This window comes from Myripristis murdjan, chromosome 3 (genome assembly GCF_902150065.1).
Source record: "Myripristis murdjan chromosome 3, fMyrMur1.1, whole genome shotgun sequence".
Taxonomy (NCBI): domain Eukaryota; kingdom Metazoa; phylum Chordata; class Actinopteri; order Holocentriformes; family Holocentridae; genus Myripristis; species Myripristis murdjan.
In genome coordinates this window covers 44,724,788-44,744,234 of record NC_043982.1, presented here as the reverse complement: position 1 = coordinate 44,744,234, position 19,447 = coordinate 44,724,788, and the positions used below count along the sequence as shown (strand labels likewise).

General features: G+C 43.5%; 1 protein-coding gene across 1 annotated transcript in view; it reads right to left on the bottom strand.

Moving 5' to 3' along the window:
* Window positions 1–6,538: 6,538 nt before the first annotated feature.
* nadsyn1 (NAD synthetase 1) overlaps window positions 6,539–19,447 on the bottom strand; it is a 31,739-nt gene continuing 18,830 nt past the window's right edge. The window contains exons 12-21 of the mRNA XM_030076490.1: window positions 18,643–18,691; window positions 18,279–18,381; window positions 16,111–16,279; window positions 15,172–15,307; window positions 14,335–14,441; window positions 14,083–14,214; window positions 12,611–12,680; window positions 11,566–11,694; window positions 7,984–8,160; window positions 6,539–7,427 (exon numbers count right to left, since the gene is read on the bottom strand). Of these exons, the coding sequence (XP_029932350.1) occupies window positions 7,392–7,427; window positions 7,984–8,160; window positions 11,566–11,694; window positions 12,611–12,680; window positions 14,083–14,214; window positions 14,335–14,441; window positions 15,172–15,307; window positions 16,111–16,279; window positions 18,279–18,381; window positions 18,643–18,691 (1,108 nt within the window). The 3' untranslated portion in view covers window positions 6,539–7,391. The remainder of the gene's footprint in view (window positions 7,428–7,983; window positions 8,161–11,565; window positions 11,695–12,610; window positions 12,681–14,082; window positions 14,215–14,334; window positions 14,442–15,171; window positions 15,308–16,110; window positions 16,280–18,278; window positions 18,382–18,642; window positions 18,692–19,447) is intronic.

Genomic DNA, 19,447 nt, shown 5'->3' with positions numbered 1-19,447 from the left:
AGGTACAACAGAGGGCTGAGAAGCCACAAGATCATTTATAATATCAAAAACTACCTTGGGATTTCGCTTGTTGGAGGAGATGAGGTCAGCAAAATAAGTGGCCCGGGCCGCTTTGACCATGGAGTTATACTCAGTTAAAAGTATAACTTTATTCTATTATTATTATTAAAAGTATAACCGTTGATTTTAAGGGCTCTAGTTTCCCGGCGCAGCGCGGGGTGGCGCAGTGAGGCAAACCCCGCGCAGAGCTAGTTTCGACCGGCGAAGCGGGAGAGGCGGACAGTGTCCAAGTTTCGCAGACGGACTTGCGCGGAGATGGGAGTGACGGCGCAGCGGGGGGAGGTGTCAACAGATTCAACTTGGCGCAGTGACAGTTTCGTGCCAAAAGGCTTCGCCGAGGTGCGCCAAAAGCTCGCCATCTGAAACCACGTCTACTTTCCGCGCAAGGCGGAGCGGAGCCGGCGCAGTGGAAGTTTGGCTGGCTGGCGCACATCACCAAAACCTCACAGATTGTCAGGCAAATTAACAACGCAATAAATACCCACAAAAACCGCTATTCAATGCTATAATCTCAATCAGCACACAAATGTATCTCTATATCGACTGTCCCGTCACAACTGATGTCAGATCAAAGGAGATTGGCGTGCGTAACGGAAAGCCAACTAGACGTGATTAAGACACCTGCAAACTGATGACTTCACATTCCTCTCAGCCAACCACAAACAGCCACAGCATCATTAGGAAGAGTATATATACAGAATATGTCATCTTAGAAAAGTCTAACGAAAAGAAACACAGACAAATAAAGAAAAAAAGAGAGAGAAAGAGCGCGGTTGCGCACGAGAGAAACACTCAACAAATTGTAAGTTATGTTTGGTGTCTTAAGGGTTCATGTGCTTCATGTGATTGCCCATACAAATGTTAAAATGTGATCTACAAAGATGGAGTACATTATTGCGAGGAGGAGGAGGAGGAGGAGGAGGACTTACGCAGAGAGGGTGTACCGTCAGAGGACATCCTATTTGGGCATGACAGAGCTGGAATGCAGGTGGGCCAAACGAATAATGACTGGAATACCGCCATGTCCAATTTAATTGCCACTTCATTTCGTACTCTTTTTCATTACACAGGAACAAATTACATCTTTCCCGCGAGGTGGTCCATGTGGTGGTGCGTATTGTGGCCTCTGATGCGCAGCCCCGTGGCACCTGTGCTCTTCCTGTTGCTGTAAAGGTGACAGCGGCTCTGACCTTCTTCGCCACCGGGTCTTTCCAGCACACCGTGGCCCTTGTGGCGGGGATCAGTCAGAGAGCTGTCAGTTCGGCTATACATGCAGTGACGTCTAGTCTAGTCCGACATGCAAATGAGCACATAATATTTCCATCCACACCTGAGAGCCAGCTGGAAACGAAGCGAGGTTTCTTGTTGAAAAGTGGATTCCCTGGGGTACTGGGAGCAATCGACTGTACACATGTACAGTTGCGCGCCCCAGATACCCAAGCCATCACTTATGTGAACCGTAGGGGAGAACACTCCATTAATATCCAGGTGATTTGTGACTCCAATTGCCTGGTGACACATGTGTATGCTAATTTTCCTGGGTCCGCTCATGACTCGTTCATCCTGGCGAATTCTGTTATCCCTACAGTCTTTCAGGGGGACCCCCCTCTGGATGGGTGGCTGTTAGATGACAACGGCTATCCACTGAAAACGTGGCTGATTACGCCATACATTACACCCACAACAAGAAGGCAATGCGTTTTTAACAGTGTTTTCACTCATTGAACGCACTTTTGGACAAATCAAAATGCGTTTCAGATGTGTGGACCGTTCAGGTGGTTCATTAACATACAGCCCCCAGAAAGTCAGTGCATTCTTTGTGGCATGTTGCGTTCTACACAACATAGCCTCACGCCATGGATGCCACTTTGACCTCACGGAGGAGACATTACAGGACTTACGACAGAGAGAGGCCGAACTGCATGTGCCGAATCAGCAGGAAGAGCATCAAGGCGCACGGGACAGGAGAGACCGCCTGGCTGCACAGCTCTGTCCTTAAATGTGAGTTTTTCCCTGCACATCATATAGGATCATGGGTTTGTTAACACTGGGCAGGAAGGCTATATAGGTATGGGCACGTATAGGACCAGTAGTCTATGCACCCTGGGCGTTTTTTTTTTTTTTTTTTTTTTTAACCAAAGGGAGAGAGACAGAGCATGATTTCTTCGTTCTGTTTGCTTGCCTTTATAAAATAAACCGTACAAAACATCGAAACTTGGAATGGACAATAGACTGTTAAGTGTGATTTGTTTATTTTTAGACATTAGAAGACACTACGCATCCATTTATACATGTCCACCCCTCTCTGCCCTCTCTCTGCCTCTTCTTCCCCTCCTCCGTGTTCCTCCACGGATGCGTGGGCTGGATCGCAGGGGCCGTGTTGGGCCCGAGGCCGTACCCCGGGGCAGCAGGCGCTCGGCTGCATCCGCCAGCCGACGCAGGTGCACGTCAATAGATGCCAGCGGGAGCAGCCGGTCACCCATGCGCCGGAGCTGGTCATCCACACTTTGGAGCTGGGCCTCTAACCCCTGCACCCGGGAGGTTAGAGAACCCAGCTCCCTCTCCAGCATCCGGAAACCCTGTGCCTGGAGGTCCAGGAAGGGCTGGTCCCCCGACTGTACCCGGTCCTGTCTCGTTTGGGTGCGCGGCTGCTGGTGAGCACCCTGTGCCCTCGGCTGTGCGGCCGGTGCGGCTGGCTCACCCTCCTCGTCGTCGTCGTCGTCCTCCTCCTCCTCCTCCTCCTCCTCCTCCTCCTCCTCCTCTTCCTCCTGCTGCTGCGGCTGCTGTGTGGCAGGTGGAGCTGGCAAAATGACGTCAGTTTTACGTTGTAAAAACTTTTTTTTTTTTTAATAAATGCATTTCTACTTGTAGAATTATGAGTTTACGTGTTTTCCTGTGCAAATAATAAAAATCAAACGTTTTCACATGTTTGATTTGGGATTTACATGCCAAAATTATCACAATTCAATTGGGAAAGACAAGTTCATTTTGCAAGCACATATTAGGGCCAGGCTACGAAGCTTGGCACAGCTTTACGCGCAGGTGGTTCTTAGCTCATCCTCCTTGTGCGTGGAATTTGTGATCTGTGCACACGACTCATTTGTTGCAGCGGGTTTAAACATGTCACCAAATACCTTTCTTGGTCGGGAAATATGTTTGTTTTACCTGTCCCAACCTCGATTCCACCAAAACCCTGAATACTTATTGTTGAGAGCGTGGAGGATGCCACATCCTCCGCTGAGCTTAGGGCTACGCTCTCGAAGGGGCCGCCCCCTGTTGCCACAGTCTGCCTCCGATGGTCCGCGAGCTTTTGTTTTGCCCTTCTTCTTACATCATTGAACCGTTTTTTGCACTGGGCTACGGTTCTCAGTGTGTCCGGGCAACATGCATTTACAATCACGGCTACCTCCTCCCAGGCTGCCTTTACATCATCGGCCCAGGGAGCTCTGCTCGCAGTTCCGTAGATTCGGCCACTGCGAGCTTGCACCTCCCGGACCAACACATCAGTTTCCTCCTGGGAGAAGTTGGGCCGTCTAACGGTACCTTCCTTTTCCATGGCAATCTGTCAAAATTTCGTTCCGCCTTTGCGCAGCGCATTTTAAAGGCGAGGACAGGGGCTCATTTGATTGGTTAAATGTGAATCGGCTGTGTCAAACCCAATCCACGCCTTCTCTCCTCCCTTGCGCCGGTAGGAGGGACGGCGGAGTACTTGCGCCACCGAGCATGGCGTGCCAAACTTGGAAAATCCGCCTGGCCACACCCAGTTGGCGAAGCGCATCTGCGCTACGCCCCCGCCTCGCCTGGTCTGCGAAACTAGAGCCCTAAGCCTTTTAAGCTGGCATTTAACAATGCCAGCTTCATCCTTTTTCCAGCCTTTGCAGAGCTCATGTGACGCTAGCTTCTCAGGCAATCAGCAGCTTTCTATCATACGTGAGTGCCCGCCCCCAGGCTGCGTCATCAGCATGTGGCCCAATCAAATGAATGAGTTAGTTTGCGCGCAAACGTTCCCACCCAGACTCAGGAAGAAAGAAATGTGTACAGGTAAAGAGAAAAAAGAGAGATGGAGACGAAGTTTATTATGGCGAAACAGAGCGGCTTACTTGGCTTTTTCACGACTCCGTGTTGAGCAGGAGGAAACTCCTGCGGCCATTCCACCACTTGCTTTAAATGTTACGAATGCGAGTGCTGGTTTACCGGTGAGCTCAGCCGTCCACTTTCAGCACTTTCAGGCACCAAGTTCAGACACACCTTGGGGGCTTGTCTGTAAAGTCTGGTTTGACGTGCAGCTTCATTTGGGATGCAGGGCGAACGAGGGCAACCGCTAATTAAAGCCCGACTCCTTCAGCATTCGCCACAACGAAAATGGCCTAAAATATGTCAGCCCGTCTTTCAATGAATGCACAAAAAAAAAAAAAAAAAATCACAAAGATGCTGCCGAAAAAAACATAGAAAGCCTGCGGGGATTCATAGCCTATATGAGCAGCCGGGTAACCCACTGTGTCCGGTGGCCTCCCTCATAAAAGCAATAAGCCCCTTGAAGCCGTGAGTTACAGTGATTTTAAAACTCCGCTGCGCATCGTGCCTTAGATAAGAACGCCCCTCAGCCGTTGTAAAATCACTGTAACCCACAGCTTCTCGGAGCTTATTGCTTAAATAATGTTGCACTTTCTGTTCGATCTGAGTATGTTGGAACAGTGTAGCTTGGTTGGTTAAATAAATGGAGAGAGAGAGACAAAACCTCCAAAGATATATTTCCGTTTAGTTTTGTACAGTCAATAAGAGAGAGAAATTAAATCTGCTGAGTTAAACGTCTTTGTCCAGTTCAGCGCTGAGGTGAGGACAGCGACACAATAGCCACTCAGGTGCAGACACGGCTGCTGTGATGCAGGTGGCAGTGCGGTGCTGTTTTTTCCTTTTTTTTTTTTTTTTTTTTTTAATTGGCCCACCCGTTTTTCTGTAGGCCCACCCATTCACAAAATCCTGGCACCGCTAGTGATATATATATATATATATATACACACACACACACACACACACACACACACACACACACATATAGACACAAGTGTATGCATCTGATGTAGACACTTGGGTCCTGGGGGGGTCACAGGCTCAGATGAGCTTCCCCCGGGGATGCCTTCAGCCACCGGTCGGTCACAGGTTTGGCTGAGGGTCAGCTCCTCAGCCTCTGTTAGAGGAGTGGAGGTGGCCTTCCACCTGTTTTTCGGGCCTCTGCCTTCTTTCTGTTGGCTGAGCAGAACTCAAATGTTAATCTTTTTTTTTTAATTAGTATTTTATTGAGTGTTCGTATACACATCGTCACTAAATGACTTCAATACATATAAAATAAAAATTTGTAAACATTGTATAAAGTGTTAATCTAAGATGGCTATTACGTGAGAGGACATGCTAAAACAACAATTTGTTAGGGGTTTAAATTACTACTTGAAGTAGCCACTGAATTAATATTTCCTTTTTTTATAGCCTAAGTCAATTAAAAAAAAAATAATAAAAATAAATAAAAAAATCAGGCCTAGCAAAATATGCCTTAGGCTTCCTTTTTGAATGATGTTTTTATATTTCATTTTTAGCTGCTTCCAAGTCCGTTTTTCCCCTGTTGGATTGCACCTAAATGAAAATCAGATTTTATTCCTATCTATATTCATAACTGTATGCTATGATCTTAAGTACATGTATTCCATTGACTTAAATGTTAAGTCAATGGAATACTACATTCAAACTTACGCGTTGACTTGGGAAGCAAATTTTCTCCCATGCCGCTTCTCTCTCTCCTTTGCTGCTGCAGCGATGTTACATTTACGGCAAAATATGTGGTCATACTCTCCATAGGCCTGCAATAGGACCTCCAACTCCAGGGGGGTAAAATACCTGGATCTTTTTTTTTTTTTTTCATTTGCCCCAGGTGACTCGTGGTATCGGGGCTCCATTGATGATGACTTTTTATAGTGTTTATGCACGCGCGTGACTCGAGGTGAACATACTCAGAGTTGATTGAACTAACTCAGATCAGCTGTTCTGGAAACGGATACTCAGAGTTTCCCATCTCAGAGTAAGTCAACTCAGAGTTCAGGGATAGCCTCAGTTTGTTGAACCTCCTTTCTGGAATACCCCTCAGGAAACCTCATGTGCTGCCCCCTGCTGGCCGCGTCTCAGTCCTGCAGCTGGTCACCTCATCAAACTCTACTTTGAATCACAATATTATCATCAGCATCCAGACTTTAAAGAGTCATTGCCGTGACTTGGGCCAATTCAGAGTTTTTTTTCTCATAAATTTGTGACTTTAATCTCAGAGAATTCGAGTTTTGCTCTTGTAAATTTACAACTTTAAGAGTTTTCTCTGAATATTACTATATTATGCCAGTGTCGCTTTACAGAAAACATGCTTTCTGTTGAAGATCAAGCAGATACAAATGATCAAAGACAAAAAACGGAAGATACCTGGAGATTAAAGCTGCATTCATCTTGGCCAAATTTTTGTTCAACAGTTAATTTTTATTTTACATAAAATCAGAAGACCTGAGTGAATCATTCTTGAAACTAACAGGGTTTCGATTTCTTTTACAGCACAAGCCCTGTGACAACAGAGAGTCCAGAGAAGATCTGTAGTGCTGCAGAAGACTGAGGCCAAACTGTTATTTAATGCTCAGAATCAGTTTGAGGCAGAAATAAATGGACAAGGTTTCCCTCTGGACAGAAAGTGTTTGGTAGCAGCAGAAAATGGCTCTTCTGGCTCTTCTGGCTTGTACGGGAGCACAGTAACCAAACCCGACAGGTGTTGTCCTCCATCGCTAGGTTACATTCGACCTGAACCCCAACATAATTTCGAAATTTTTGTCTGAACCCGGCCTGATCTGTCGGGTCCCACCAGGTCCCTATGGGCTTGGGTCGGGTATGCACACTCCACTTATTCTTTATTGCTTCTGAGTTTGGTAATGTCATGTATTTGTTAAACTCCATTCAAGACTCAGGTATTGTCAGGCAATCAGGTGATTCAGGTATTCTCTTGTAGCGTTACATTACTTATGATTTAACACCAAACATAACACACCTTCATTTATCAATTATTTTCCCATTCACATAATAAAATGAATAATATCTGTATTTGATAATAAAAGCTGATGTAAGCCATCAGGAGTTGGACCTCTGTGATTCTCTTTGGTTGCTGCCGTCAGACGAAACAAGCAGCTCGTAGGTGAACAGTCTGGAAAGGGGATGTTCCCTCTGCTTGATGCCCGATGGCTGCAGAGAAGATGGTCCATAACAGAATGTCATCTCATTTTAGTTTTAGGATTTTCAGAGACGTCAGGATCTTATTGATGCTGGGCGTTTCCTTCCACCTGAGACACCTTTGGGGAAAAAAAAAAGAGACTCAAATGTCCATCATGAAGCTGAAAACAGATTATTATCTATTATAATGAAGAAGTCAGCACTGTTTCTGCTGTGCACTGAGGACTGGAGTGATTCCCACTGAACAACAGGAACTTCAGACCTTAAAACAAAAACTGCTTTGTTGTCACCGATCATTTGGAGATCATTAAATTTGCTCTCTCTGTTACATAACCAAAACCAACAACAACTAAAGGAGTCCACAAAATATATCAGCATAAATGAAGGGAAATTTGGTCATATTACATCGAATGAAGCAAACTCCAGAAAAATATCAAATGACTAAAATATAAAATAACTTGAACATCCCGATTTATGTCTGTGGTTCATGTTAAGTCTACTGGATATTGTATTGTTTCTAAGGTCCCTGCAAGTGGGATTATCTCATCCCACTGGCAGATTTTTTTTTACCTTGTTGGAAGAAAAGCACTGAAGATGAGACTGAACTGACTTGTTAAGATGGAGATTTGTTTTTTTTTTTGCAGGGAGGTTAACGCCCTCTGCGTTGATTACTACCTCATTGTCGATGCATCTGAACTGCCAGGTCCAGCGGGTGTTGTAGAGGAAAGGTCGGAGGTCAAAGCGGTTGTCATCGGGGCTGTAGCTCTCGGCGTGGTAGGACGGCGTCACCGTGGTCATCTTGTGGCGGTTCACTGAGTACATCCTGAAGAAATGCTTCACCTTCTGCGCCACCTATAAGCAGTGGAACAAATAATCATTAAACAAAAACAACATAAAAAATGCATGTGACACTGGAATGAATTAAAAATGACTTTTTAACCGGAGAATAGAAACTTTTTCACAATAAACACCAACGGAATGAACAAAACTGTGATTTTTCTTGTGTTTTTACGTCATAACATCATTGTATTTTTACTTTCAGGGACATTAACTAAAACAACCATTCTGTGTTAAGGTTTGGCACTAAGGTTCATGGCACTAAAAGGCCATGGGGTCATCAACATCAACAGGGCTCTTCGTCTAGGGGTCATGACTGCACAGCAAATTCGACAAGATTTAAATACAATGTGTTACGATTTATTGCAAGCCATACTGTGCAACACGGATCTGATAAACTTTGGTACAGCACCAAGCAGGGTGGGAATTACACAATTTTACGGGCAAGGCCATTTGGCCTTTGGTGTTGCAACTTTTTTTAGGGCATGAAGGCCACATGCCAACGCACCAAGACCACTGAGTAAAATGCGTGGACTTGTAACCTATGCTATGAATAAACATCATGACTCCATACAATTAAACAAAATCACACAATCACAGTTTTTAATATTAAATAGCTCATAGCAATACATTTAATTTGTTTAGCCAACATTTTTAATACAATAAATTTAGGCATGTGTCTTGGTACCATTAAATGTCTTAAATTTAAGTTATTGTAGGATAAAAAGAAATATTATGTCCGTGACCTAATGAGGAACTAGTAATTGCTTAGCGTACCAGACGCAGAAGCATGAAGAGGCACACATCATCTGCGGAGCAACTGTGTGCGTGTTGTGTCTAGTGTCTGCAGAACCATAAATTGGCCTTTACCTGGTGGTGGGGCCTACGTGGCCTCTCGCGGTCCCCTCAGATGCGAACTAACGTGAACTCGTTTCACAGACTTGTAACGTTGGTTTGTAATGGTTGCGCGCGCATGCAAAACATTGCGTTGCTTCAAAGCCACCAACATGAGCAGAAATTCAATTCATTTTTTCGTCGGGATTCGCTTTTTTTCCCCTCTGGATTTTCTTGCATCCATGATAACCTTGAGAGATTGACTGCTTGGGGCACACCGGCAAAATTGGCCGTGAGGGGTACAATTATTTTCAGGGCACTACGGCCAGAGCGAGGGGCAACGACAGCCATGGCCATTGTGGGTATAATTCCCACCCTGGCACCAAGTCTGATGCATGTCAACTGTACGATCATCACATTGACTGAATCTTACGGGCTGCGACAAGTCAATATACAAGAGAACGTCATCGGTGTACGTGATCACTCTGCATCCATCTGTACTGGTAAACAATGAAGCTCAGCAAGAATGTCTTGCAATAATGATATTAATGTGTTAATATTAATTATTAATATTAAGTGTTATTAATGTGTTTGGACAAAAATCCAAACAGGAGGAGGAGGAGGAGAATGTGGACCTGGTCATTTTCTTCTTTGTTGGAATCCCAACCCTTACATTTTGCTTGTTTTACCTCCATCATTGGGTTTGGCGCCAGTGTCGTGTTGATCACTGTTATCATTTTATGCTGTGTTCCTATTGGCTGTTTAGTAGACATAAGTTGTAGCAGCAGTCACATTGTGAGATGATCCTCCTAAATTTATGACACATTTCTTACAAGTTGGTTATCTGTCATCTGGGACAGCCCAAAATCACACAGTGTGTACTGAGTAAGGCTGTAGTCAACCAGAGAAAATCTTGGTCGACTAAAATCCTGAAATTTCGACCAAAAGTTGACTAATCGGGGGGCAGCGGGAATACAAAAAAAAAAAAAAAAGAAATTATTATTTTTAGATCAATTAACTGGACAGTAGCCTGCCTGCTAGCCTTCTCCGCCTAAATGAATTATAAATAAACATAAACAACAAGTATTTGCAGTATATTAAATCGCTTTTGACCTAATTATTTTTGCACTGAATGATCATATTTGCCGACTCTCCCGATTCACGCGGGAGACTCCTGATTTTTAACCCTATCTCCCGCAATGCTCCCGGTCAGTAATTTCTCCCGCTAATCTCCCGATTTTACAGTGAAGGAAACAAGTCAGATTGTGGGGGGTATTTGTCACAATATCTGGCCATAACTGCCAACACTCCCGTTTTTCCCAGGTTTCTCATCTCCTGCCGCCCTCCCGTTTTGTTTTTTCTCCCGGGAATCTCCCGTAATTTACAAGCCCCAACTTTGTTTGTTAATAATAATGAGAAACGCACAATTACAAAGGTTTTATTAGCTGAGACCGGAAGCCGCCGCAGCGGCAGAAGCTGTAACACGGCGAAATATTTAACTGTAAATAAAAGTGCACATGTCCCAGCCTGTGTCAGACAATGCCGAGTTTACTGACTAATTATTAAAAATCGGGAAGTGTTGTAAATCATAACCGGCTCGGCAGGCACTAATATCTCCGCACATCTTTTGCTGCTCCCCACCACAAAAATCTCCTGGATTTTACTACTCAGATGTTGGCAGGTTTGTGAATGACACACTGGAGGCGGTCGGCTCTGACAGCGTTGCATCACGTGCACCTACTCAATATCATAGCCTATGATTTCCGTTTATGTCAAGCTGCCGTCGTCGTGGGTGTGTGCGCCTGCAGTTATAAAACGATTAGACTAAAACTTTGAAATATGCCAATTCTGATGTTTATACTCAAAACTGACAGAGCAACCTAACGCAGGCATGTTAGCTTACCGTTTTTAGGTGATATGCCGTGTTGGTTGTTGAGCTGTGATACGCAAACTGTTGTTTGCAAAGTTTGCATTCGACTTTTTTTCCATCTATATGGGTAAAATACTGCCACACTGACGACGTCTTTGACATGGTAGAGGACTAAATGTTCATTAAACGTTCTTAATTAAGCAAATAGTCGGAAAACCAGACCTAATTTTTTCTTCAATTCAGAACATACAGGCCTACCTGTCTGTCTCCAGTGGGTTGGGCTAATCCAAAATTGTGAAAACAAGGGGGGTGTTCTGAAGACAGACTGTTACCTGTGAAACAGGCTGTTCTGAAAACACCCCCATTAGCACTTAGTGCTTTACTCCTGATAAAATTAACACGGCAAATAATCGACCAATCAGATTTTGGTCGACCAAGAACGTATCGACCAACAAATCGACCAGTCGACCAACAGACTACAGCCCTAGTACCGAGTTGTAACGCTCCTCCTTGTTATGTCCCGCTACAACATATTGTTAAGAGGAAGTGCATCATATTAACGAAGCTCGGAATAGCATTTCATGTTGTGTTATAAAATCCAGATTATGAGGCAACATTGCTAAAGTGGCCTGAAACCGCCAGGAAATTCGGTTTTACTTCTGTCGAATTCCTTCACCCTCCTGTGCCCGTTGGTGTCTGTCGGGGAGGGGACTGACCTCGGAGGGAGAGAACGCCTCCTTCCACATGTGGATGAGCTTGCAGAACATACTGTACGGGCCACACTTGGAGATCTTCCTCAGACGTCCTATCACCGACAACTCCGAGTAAGTCATGCCCATGTCTGCCTGGAGGGGGTCAGGGGGGATGGGGAGGTCAAGGACAGGGAGGGAGAAAGAAAGGACGTGAGTGGAAAACAGAAACAGAGGAAAAACATGGAAGCAAAACGAGAGGCTGGTGGAGAAAGAGCGGCTACCTCACCAGGATATGAGAGAAATTATGTCTAAATTTGTATTCACGCCTTTAACAGCACAATCCCTTTTGTCAATTAGCAGAATATTCACAGATGCAAAAATCCAACAGAAAAAAAGTATGAAAAGTTTCTCTTCCCTCTTTGTCTGAATAACCACAGGTTACTTCCATTACAGAGGAAACAAACGACAGTTTTTAAAGTGCTGGCTGTGTATTTGTTTTTGTTTTTTATGAAACCCCATTTTCTCTGTTATTTATATTCTGTTTTTCTTTGCTGTATGCTAGTATCATTATTATTATTATTATCTGATGCAATGGCCCATCTTTCCCCACAGGGATCATTAAAGTTTCATTTTCTCTGCGATTTGGTTCAAAGTGACAAGGCAGATGTTGGATTGTTGCAGTGATGTCGGCCCGACTAAACGGCTTCAACTAGGAGAGAATAAGAACTGCTGATTAGCCAGAAGAATTTTTCCTGGGCAGGCAAAAATGAAATAGTGCATAACAAATTCATTTTAATAAAAACATGACTTTTTGGAACCTAGAATATTCTTAGAATAACAACAAGGACTCAGGAGCACCAAGTCTGAAGGAGTGCGATTAAACAACTTTGCCACTCGTTCTTATAAACTTGACTTTCACACTTGAACATGCTTTTTTTTTTTTTTAAGATCACACGTTCTATGTTTCTTAATCAGATTTTGTTCATTTTATTTACAGCATTTTGTAATTCTGGTTAACTTGAAAGAGAAATATTTCTATTTGTGTGATGAATGATGGCGGCCGTGCTACCTCATCAGTCTGCGACACCTGGCCGTCGGTCAGCGGCTCCAGCTCGGCCGTGGGCGGAGCCGCCACGATGCTGCAGAGGAAACCAAAACCACTCCAGTCAAACATCATTTCATCAACCGAGACAAGATGCCGATGATACGGCCTGTAAGAAAGTGGTTTCATTTAGCAAAGACTGCTGGAGCAAATGTCCCACAAAAAATACATACAATTTACCAAAATATTTAAAAGGTGCTCTAAGTATTATATGATGCTGTATTAGGGCTACTGTAGGGGGGAAAAATACAGAGCCAGGGAGGGGGAGTAATATTCCTAGAAACTGAGAATAAAGTTGTAGATTTAGAATAAAAAAAAAAAAACCTCACAAATTTATGAACAAAAAAATTAAAAAATTTGGAGATTATAAACTCACAAATTAACATGAAAAAATAGTGAAAACTATTTTTTCCTCTCTTGTGGGATCCAGTCAGAAGGAAATCCTGCTGGTTTGAGTCCAGAACCCCAATCTCCTCCTCAGCATCTGGACTCTGAAGAGACGTTGCTGTGACTTGGGCCGATTCAGAAGAAAACAATCTGCTGATTCTGGGCTCAGATCAGCAGGATCTCCTCGTTCCTGAATCCCATGTCAGAGGAGAATCTGCTGAGGGGATCAGCTGCAGGCCTGAGACACGGCCAGCAGGGGGCAGCGTCTGCAGAGTGAGGCTGATCCAACCTCGCCGAGTCAGGACACACACCGCACACAGGAAGTGCACATGGTGTTTTGGTGGCTAAAAGAGATTATCAGAATGCTAATTATTAGTATTCTGCATTGTTCAGATTTAACACGGAAGCAAAAAGTAGTTTTTAACAGTGACATAATAGCCTTCATATTTGATGTATATCGAAATAACTATTGATATCGACTGATGAAATGCATTTTATTGTGGTAACACTTTTGGCCATATCGTGCAGCCCTAATCGGTAGAAGTGTTAGCTTTAGCATTTGCTATTAACCTATAAATGTATGTCGTGACGGTTCTGAGACAGTTTAAATGAACACGTTAACTCTGTTTTCCCTCAACACACTAAAGCAAATGATCTACAGGTGATACATGGATAATTTCAGCGTCTGTGTTTTCATCACTTCAAGGTTAATTTGACCTGTAAACAACCAGCCAAAGACTCACTGGACCTCTGTGTCAGACTGCCAGCACCAAGTCTGTTTTTGTCATATCCAGATTATATGCAGATTGATTTCAGAAAGTCTGCACAGCGAAGTGAGTGCCAGAAAAGAATCGAGGCATGCGGGTGGTGCTGGATGTGACAAAGGGTCTTCAGGGGTGCAACAAAACATCTGGAGGTGGTTTGAAATGCGATGCCAATCAGATTCCCTACAGAGACGACTCGGTCCGCTTGACTGGGATTTCAAACTGTCTTTTGCTTCACTCGTAACACGACACACACTGGAATAAACTGTTACCACCACAGCCGGTTACCCGGTGAGAGCGGGGAGCTGGAACTGGTCCACGCAGTACAGCAGGAAGCTCTTCAGGTCCGTCTTGCTGATTCCTCCTATGGGGTTAACGTCGGCGCTGGAGCAGTCGTACTTGGTGAAATAACCTGTCAGACTGAGCAGGACAGAGGGGAGACGAGGAGGAGGGAGCGGTGTTGAGAAAAGGCTGCAGTGTGCTGAGTTTAATCTAATCTAATCTAATCTAATCTCCTGTAGTCTTGTTGTCCTGCAGTACCTCTCGTCGACATTGGCCGATCCCAGCACCAGCAGACCGCCCGGCTTTCCCCGAGCCCACAGACTCAGCTGGGCGAACAGGTAGGCCAGCACCATCCTGATACGAGCCTGGAAACACACACACACACACACACACACACACACACACTGTTCAAACACTGATGTGATGTGATCTGTCACAGAATCGGCGGTTTCTAACTCGCTAACAGAAGAAGAAAAGATGAAAACTACATAAAGTTTTGGAAGAACAGAGGGAGAGAGAGAATGTGTGTGTGTGTGTGTGTGTGTGTGTGTGTGTGTGTGTGTGTGTGTTGTATGTCTAACCCACTGGCTATCAAAGCTTGGACCTCCACGAGTCCTTGATGAGATTCCAGGGGTTCTCAGCAAAATGACGAACAGTTCAATTTGACCAGAATTTAATTCACTATAAATTTTTATGATACATAAATAAATAAATAAAATGTGAGAATGATTATATTATAACATTAGCTTTTAATCGACAACACTTTCTATAGTATATTTTGTCTATTTGTCATTTTTCAAACATGATATCTTCACAATGAGCAGGATCTGGTTTCACAAACAAAAGGCCAGCGGTGTGTCGCTCCTCTTCCTCCTCCTCCTCTTCCTCCTCCTCCTCCTCCTCCTCTCCCTCAGATTCCCTCTCGCTGTGGACCGAGCTTCGTCCGCTCGGCGTTTCTCCTCGCTACATTTACCTTTTTCTGCGTCTGTGATTTCTTAGCTTTCTACCGGATGTGTTGCTGTCGATCAAAAATTAAACTCCTCTGTTGTCTCTCTTCTCTTAAATCTCTTTTCATGTCCGCCTGGTCCCACCCACCTGCACGTTCTGCAGAGCCAGGTTTTCTCTGACGCTTCCGCCGCTGGCGCGAAACTGAGGCAGCTTCCCCGTAACCATGGAGAAAACTCCCAGCATGCCTTTCACCGCCAGGTCTATGTTGATATTCAGATGTGCGCTGTGAGGTGACAGATGGATCAAAATGAGGAACACGGCATTAAAAATAAAACATTATGTTCCAGCTGGGCCAAGTCGCTGCTAATTACCTGTACCTTTTTATTATATTGTTTATAGCTGGTTTTTATAGGTTACAGAAAATACATTTATTTTTAGATGTATTTTTTTTTATATATATTTTACTCATGTATTTGGCACCTTAAATAGCTCTGTTTAGTTTAAGTATTTTTTTTTTTTTTTTAGTTTTTACTATTTGCTATTTTTTATTATTATTATTATTCTGTGTGTTTTTTTAATTTTATTATATTTTATTTTTAATTTTTTTGTATGGACCTTGAGTCTGGAATAAAGCATATCTATCTATCTATCTATCTATCTATCTATCTTACTTGTGCATTGTTGCTGATATTTTCTTTCTTTTTCTGTTGCTTCAATTGACCGAAATCAATCAATCAATCAATCAATCAATCAATCAATCTATCTATCTATCTAGTTAGTTTGAACTCCTTTCTATTTTTAATGGCAGTGAAAATGCACCAACAGAAGGACTGCTGTTCAAACTGTGCAATGACAATAAAGAAATCTTGACTTTTTTTTTTTTTTTTTTTTTGTTATTGTCTATGCTCAGGTCTGTTACATACAATTACTGTGAGATTTTGTCATCAATCAGTAAAATTTAATTAAATAAGAATTAACTGTTGTTCCCCCTTGACACCTCCAGAGGTCTCTGCAGGTATTTATTTTGTGCGCAGCTTCATTTGTTGTTATTTACTCGACTTCCCCTCTTGCTGGTCGGTGTCTGACCTGCCGATCTGGGCGGCCAGGTCCTTGGCCCGGCCGCGGGTGCCCTCCGAGGAGTTTTCGCTGGCCATGTAGCAGGTGGTGAAGACGCGGCCGCACAGCTCCTTCGGGCGCTGAGGACAGTAGGCCTCGTCGCCGACCACCCTGCGGACGTCCCGCAGCACCTGCACGTCTGCGGAGACAGGCGAGAGACAGAGGCGGAGACAGACAGTGTAAAGGTACAAGACAGCAGTGTGGCTTGATTCCCTCTGAGCGTGCACACAACGCTGCTAGAGGTCTCTTCATAGATTTTTCATCCGCTTTCAACACAATAAGACCAGACTTACTTCTCACTAAAATGATTCAGTTACACATAAATCTTTTTGTTATCCGGTTTTATCACACATTTCTCACTGACAGAACTCAGTATGTAAAGATAAACAAGACACTCTCCTCTCCCATCAGGACCAGAGTCGGTGCACCCCAGGGGGGCATTAGCTTGCCTGTATTGTTTACTCTTTTCACGACAGACTGTAAAGCCTGTGAGTCAAACCAGTTTCTTCTGAAATACTCAGATGATTCTACTCTAATATCTCTGATGTCTGACAGTGATGACCCGAGACAGTATCAGTGTAGCGCTGATCGGTTGGTGGGGTGGTGTGATAAAAGCTATCTGATTATCAACACTGATAAGACTGAAGAAATCATTTTTGGTTCCGCCCCTGGTGATATGACACCGCCTGTGTCTATCCATGGTACTGACATTAAACAAGTTCCGTCGTACAAATATCTGGGAGTGATGATAGACACCACTCTATCATGGTCCTCACATATTGAGTACATTTGTAAGAGGATACAGCAGCGTATTCACTCCCTACGAAGACTTAGATCGTTCGGTGCTAGCAGTCAGATCTTGTCTCTCTTTTATACCTCTGTCGTCCAAACTGTGTTGTTGTACTGTAGCACGGCCTGGTTTAACAGCCTATCAATAACCCATAAGAACAAACTGTATAGCCAAATTAAGATCTGTGCTAAAATTACTGGTAGGCCTGTTGAGGCTGTGCTACATTCTTTCAAAGAGGCCCACACTAAGAGCATGCTTAGACTGGCAAACAGTGTCTCTTCGGACCCCTTACATGTTTTAAATGGAGAATATCAACTATTGCCATCCATGAGGCGGTTCAGAGTCCCTAAATTTAAGAAAAACAGACTAAAGAACTCTTTTGGATATCAGTCTGTCCTGCTTTTAAACCAACATCGATGATTCAGAGGAGATGTTTGGTGTTTTGCTCGTTCTGCTCCAGTGTCCTGTCCTGTCCATCGTTCTGTCTTGCAATGTACTGCAATGTTTTGTCCGTAACCAGTTTTGTCCTGTTTGTATTGTATTGTGAACGTTGATGCCATGGAGGCAAAACAAATTTCAGTGTAAGCTGACAATAAAGTTGTATCGTATCGTATCGTACAACGCACAGGGAGCTCAAACCTCTCACGAAACAAGAACCTGAACCAGAATCTCCGTCTGTCCAGACTCAGAATATCTGTAGTGTTACGTCACCGAGCGAGCAGCGGTGGAAACTATACAAGAAATTGCTATTAAAAAAAAAAAAAAAGAGAGAGATTAGACACTTTTGTCTGTATATTTTGTCTATTTGTCTATTACTTCACACAATGTGGTGGTGGAGAGAGTACCACAAACTGCTCCTCCAGTAGAAGTTACTTTTTCCTTGGAGATGTTTTACTGCAGTAGAAGTAGAAGTCCTGTTCCTCTGCTGGTATCTGACCAACAAAGTAGAGGCAGGTTCCTCTTCTCATCTTTCCTGACTGAGCTTTTATTGTGAAAGGTTCCACAGTCTGTCAGTGATCATCTGTTCTCTGTAATGGATCTGATTCAAAATGAAGTAAAGGACAAAACTCGAGAAAAAAAATGGACTGGAGGAAAAGTCAAATTACTGACTTAAAAAAAAATCCTCAAAAGATACACAAAAAGCTACTCCTGTACAGTAACGTGAGTAAATGTAATCAGTTACTTCCACCCCTGTCAGTAACTTTACTCTATTACAGCCAGTCACTGGAGCACAGACAGGTGTTTTAGTGATTTTTTTACGGGGTCCCTGGCAGGATGTTGGTGTGAACTTCTAACTTGAGGTCAGATTTGCCCTGCGGTGTGGACGGAGCCGGGGAGCCGAACTTACTGCCGTCCTGCACCGCCTGGCACACCAGGACACACATGGAGTGGACGATGCAGGCGGTGGACGAGCTGTCGACTCCTCCGCTCAGAGGCAACAGGAAACCAGCCTGGAGAGAAAAAACACACACCCTGCGTTCCAAATCGCATACTTATACTTTTTACTTTTAGTATGTACTGCAGCTGCCCTTAAAAAGTATGTAGTTTAGTATGTATTGGGACATACTAATTCTTTTTTTCCCTACTAAATAGTATGGTAGTATGGGTATTGGAACGCAGGGTCTCATTAACACACACACACTGATGACACGTCATTACTTCACAATAAAACTACCTCCTGAGCATTATATACTGAATAAATCTCTCCTCACCTGTCCGCTCCTCCTCAGGTAGTCCCACAGCCAGCAGGCGGGGCCCAGACTGAACACCACAATGACAAACAACAACAGCAAACAGTGAGTCCAAACACCTTTAAATACACTTCACAATTACCAAATCACTGATTCTTGGGAATTTGGATAAATCACGTCCCACTAAGAAAAATGCTATTTCTATTGGAAATTTACAACATTTTAATGGATAAAAAGAATCAAGGGCATAATCAGGGGGTCCTTTGCACATTTGTAAGGTTCTTTTATAGGTTTATTTTTAATTTGTATTAATTTAATGATTATATGTTGGCCCATGGCCTACAAAACCAGTTGTCCTCGGATAGGAGATAATCATTTCAACTTGATTAAAACAACAAAAAGTAATAATTTCACTGAATAACATCTTTACCACATGAAAGAGTACATCATAATATGTATTAAAAACTACAAACGATATTTACTATTATTTTGTGGTTCCTCAAAATGTGTCCCACATATTCTTCACCACCGTCAGATATATGTTTAAAAAATAATAATAAAAAAACTACAAGGTCAATTGCATTCCTGAGGAGCCCTTTTCAAACCTTCAGCTCTACTGCATGCTTCAAGACCGCTCAGGCTCCTGGAAGTTTGCTATTTTCTCTTAAATCTCTTCATATTTTGGGACACTGCTACTATCACAACCATAACATGTCAACACCGTCACTTCTGTATAAAAAATATTAGATTAGATTATGGAATAAATGTATACCTTTTAAGAAGAGGTCTGATGCAGGTAGCAACAGGGGGAAACAAGCTGGTTAAT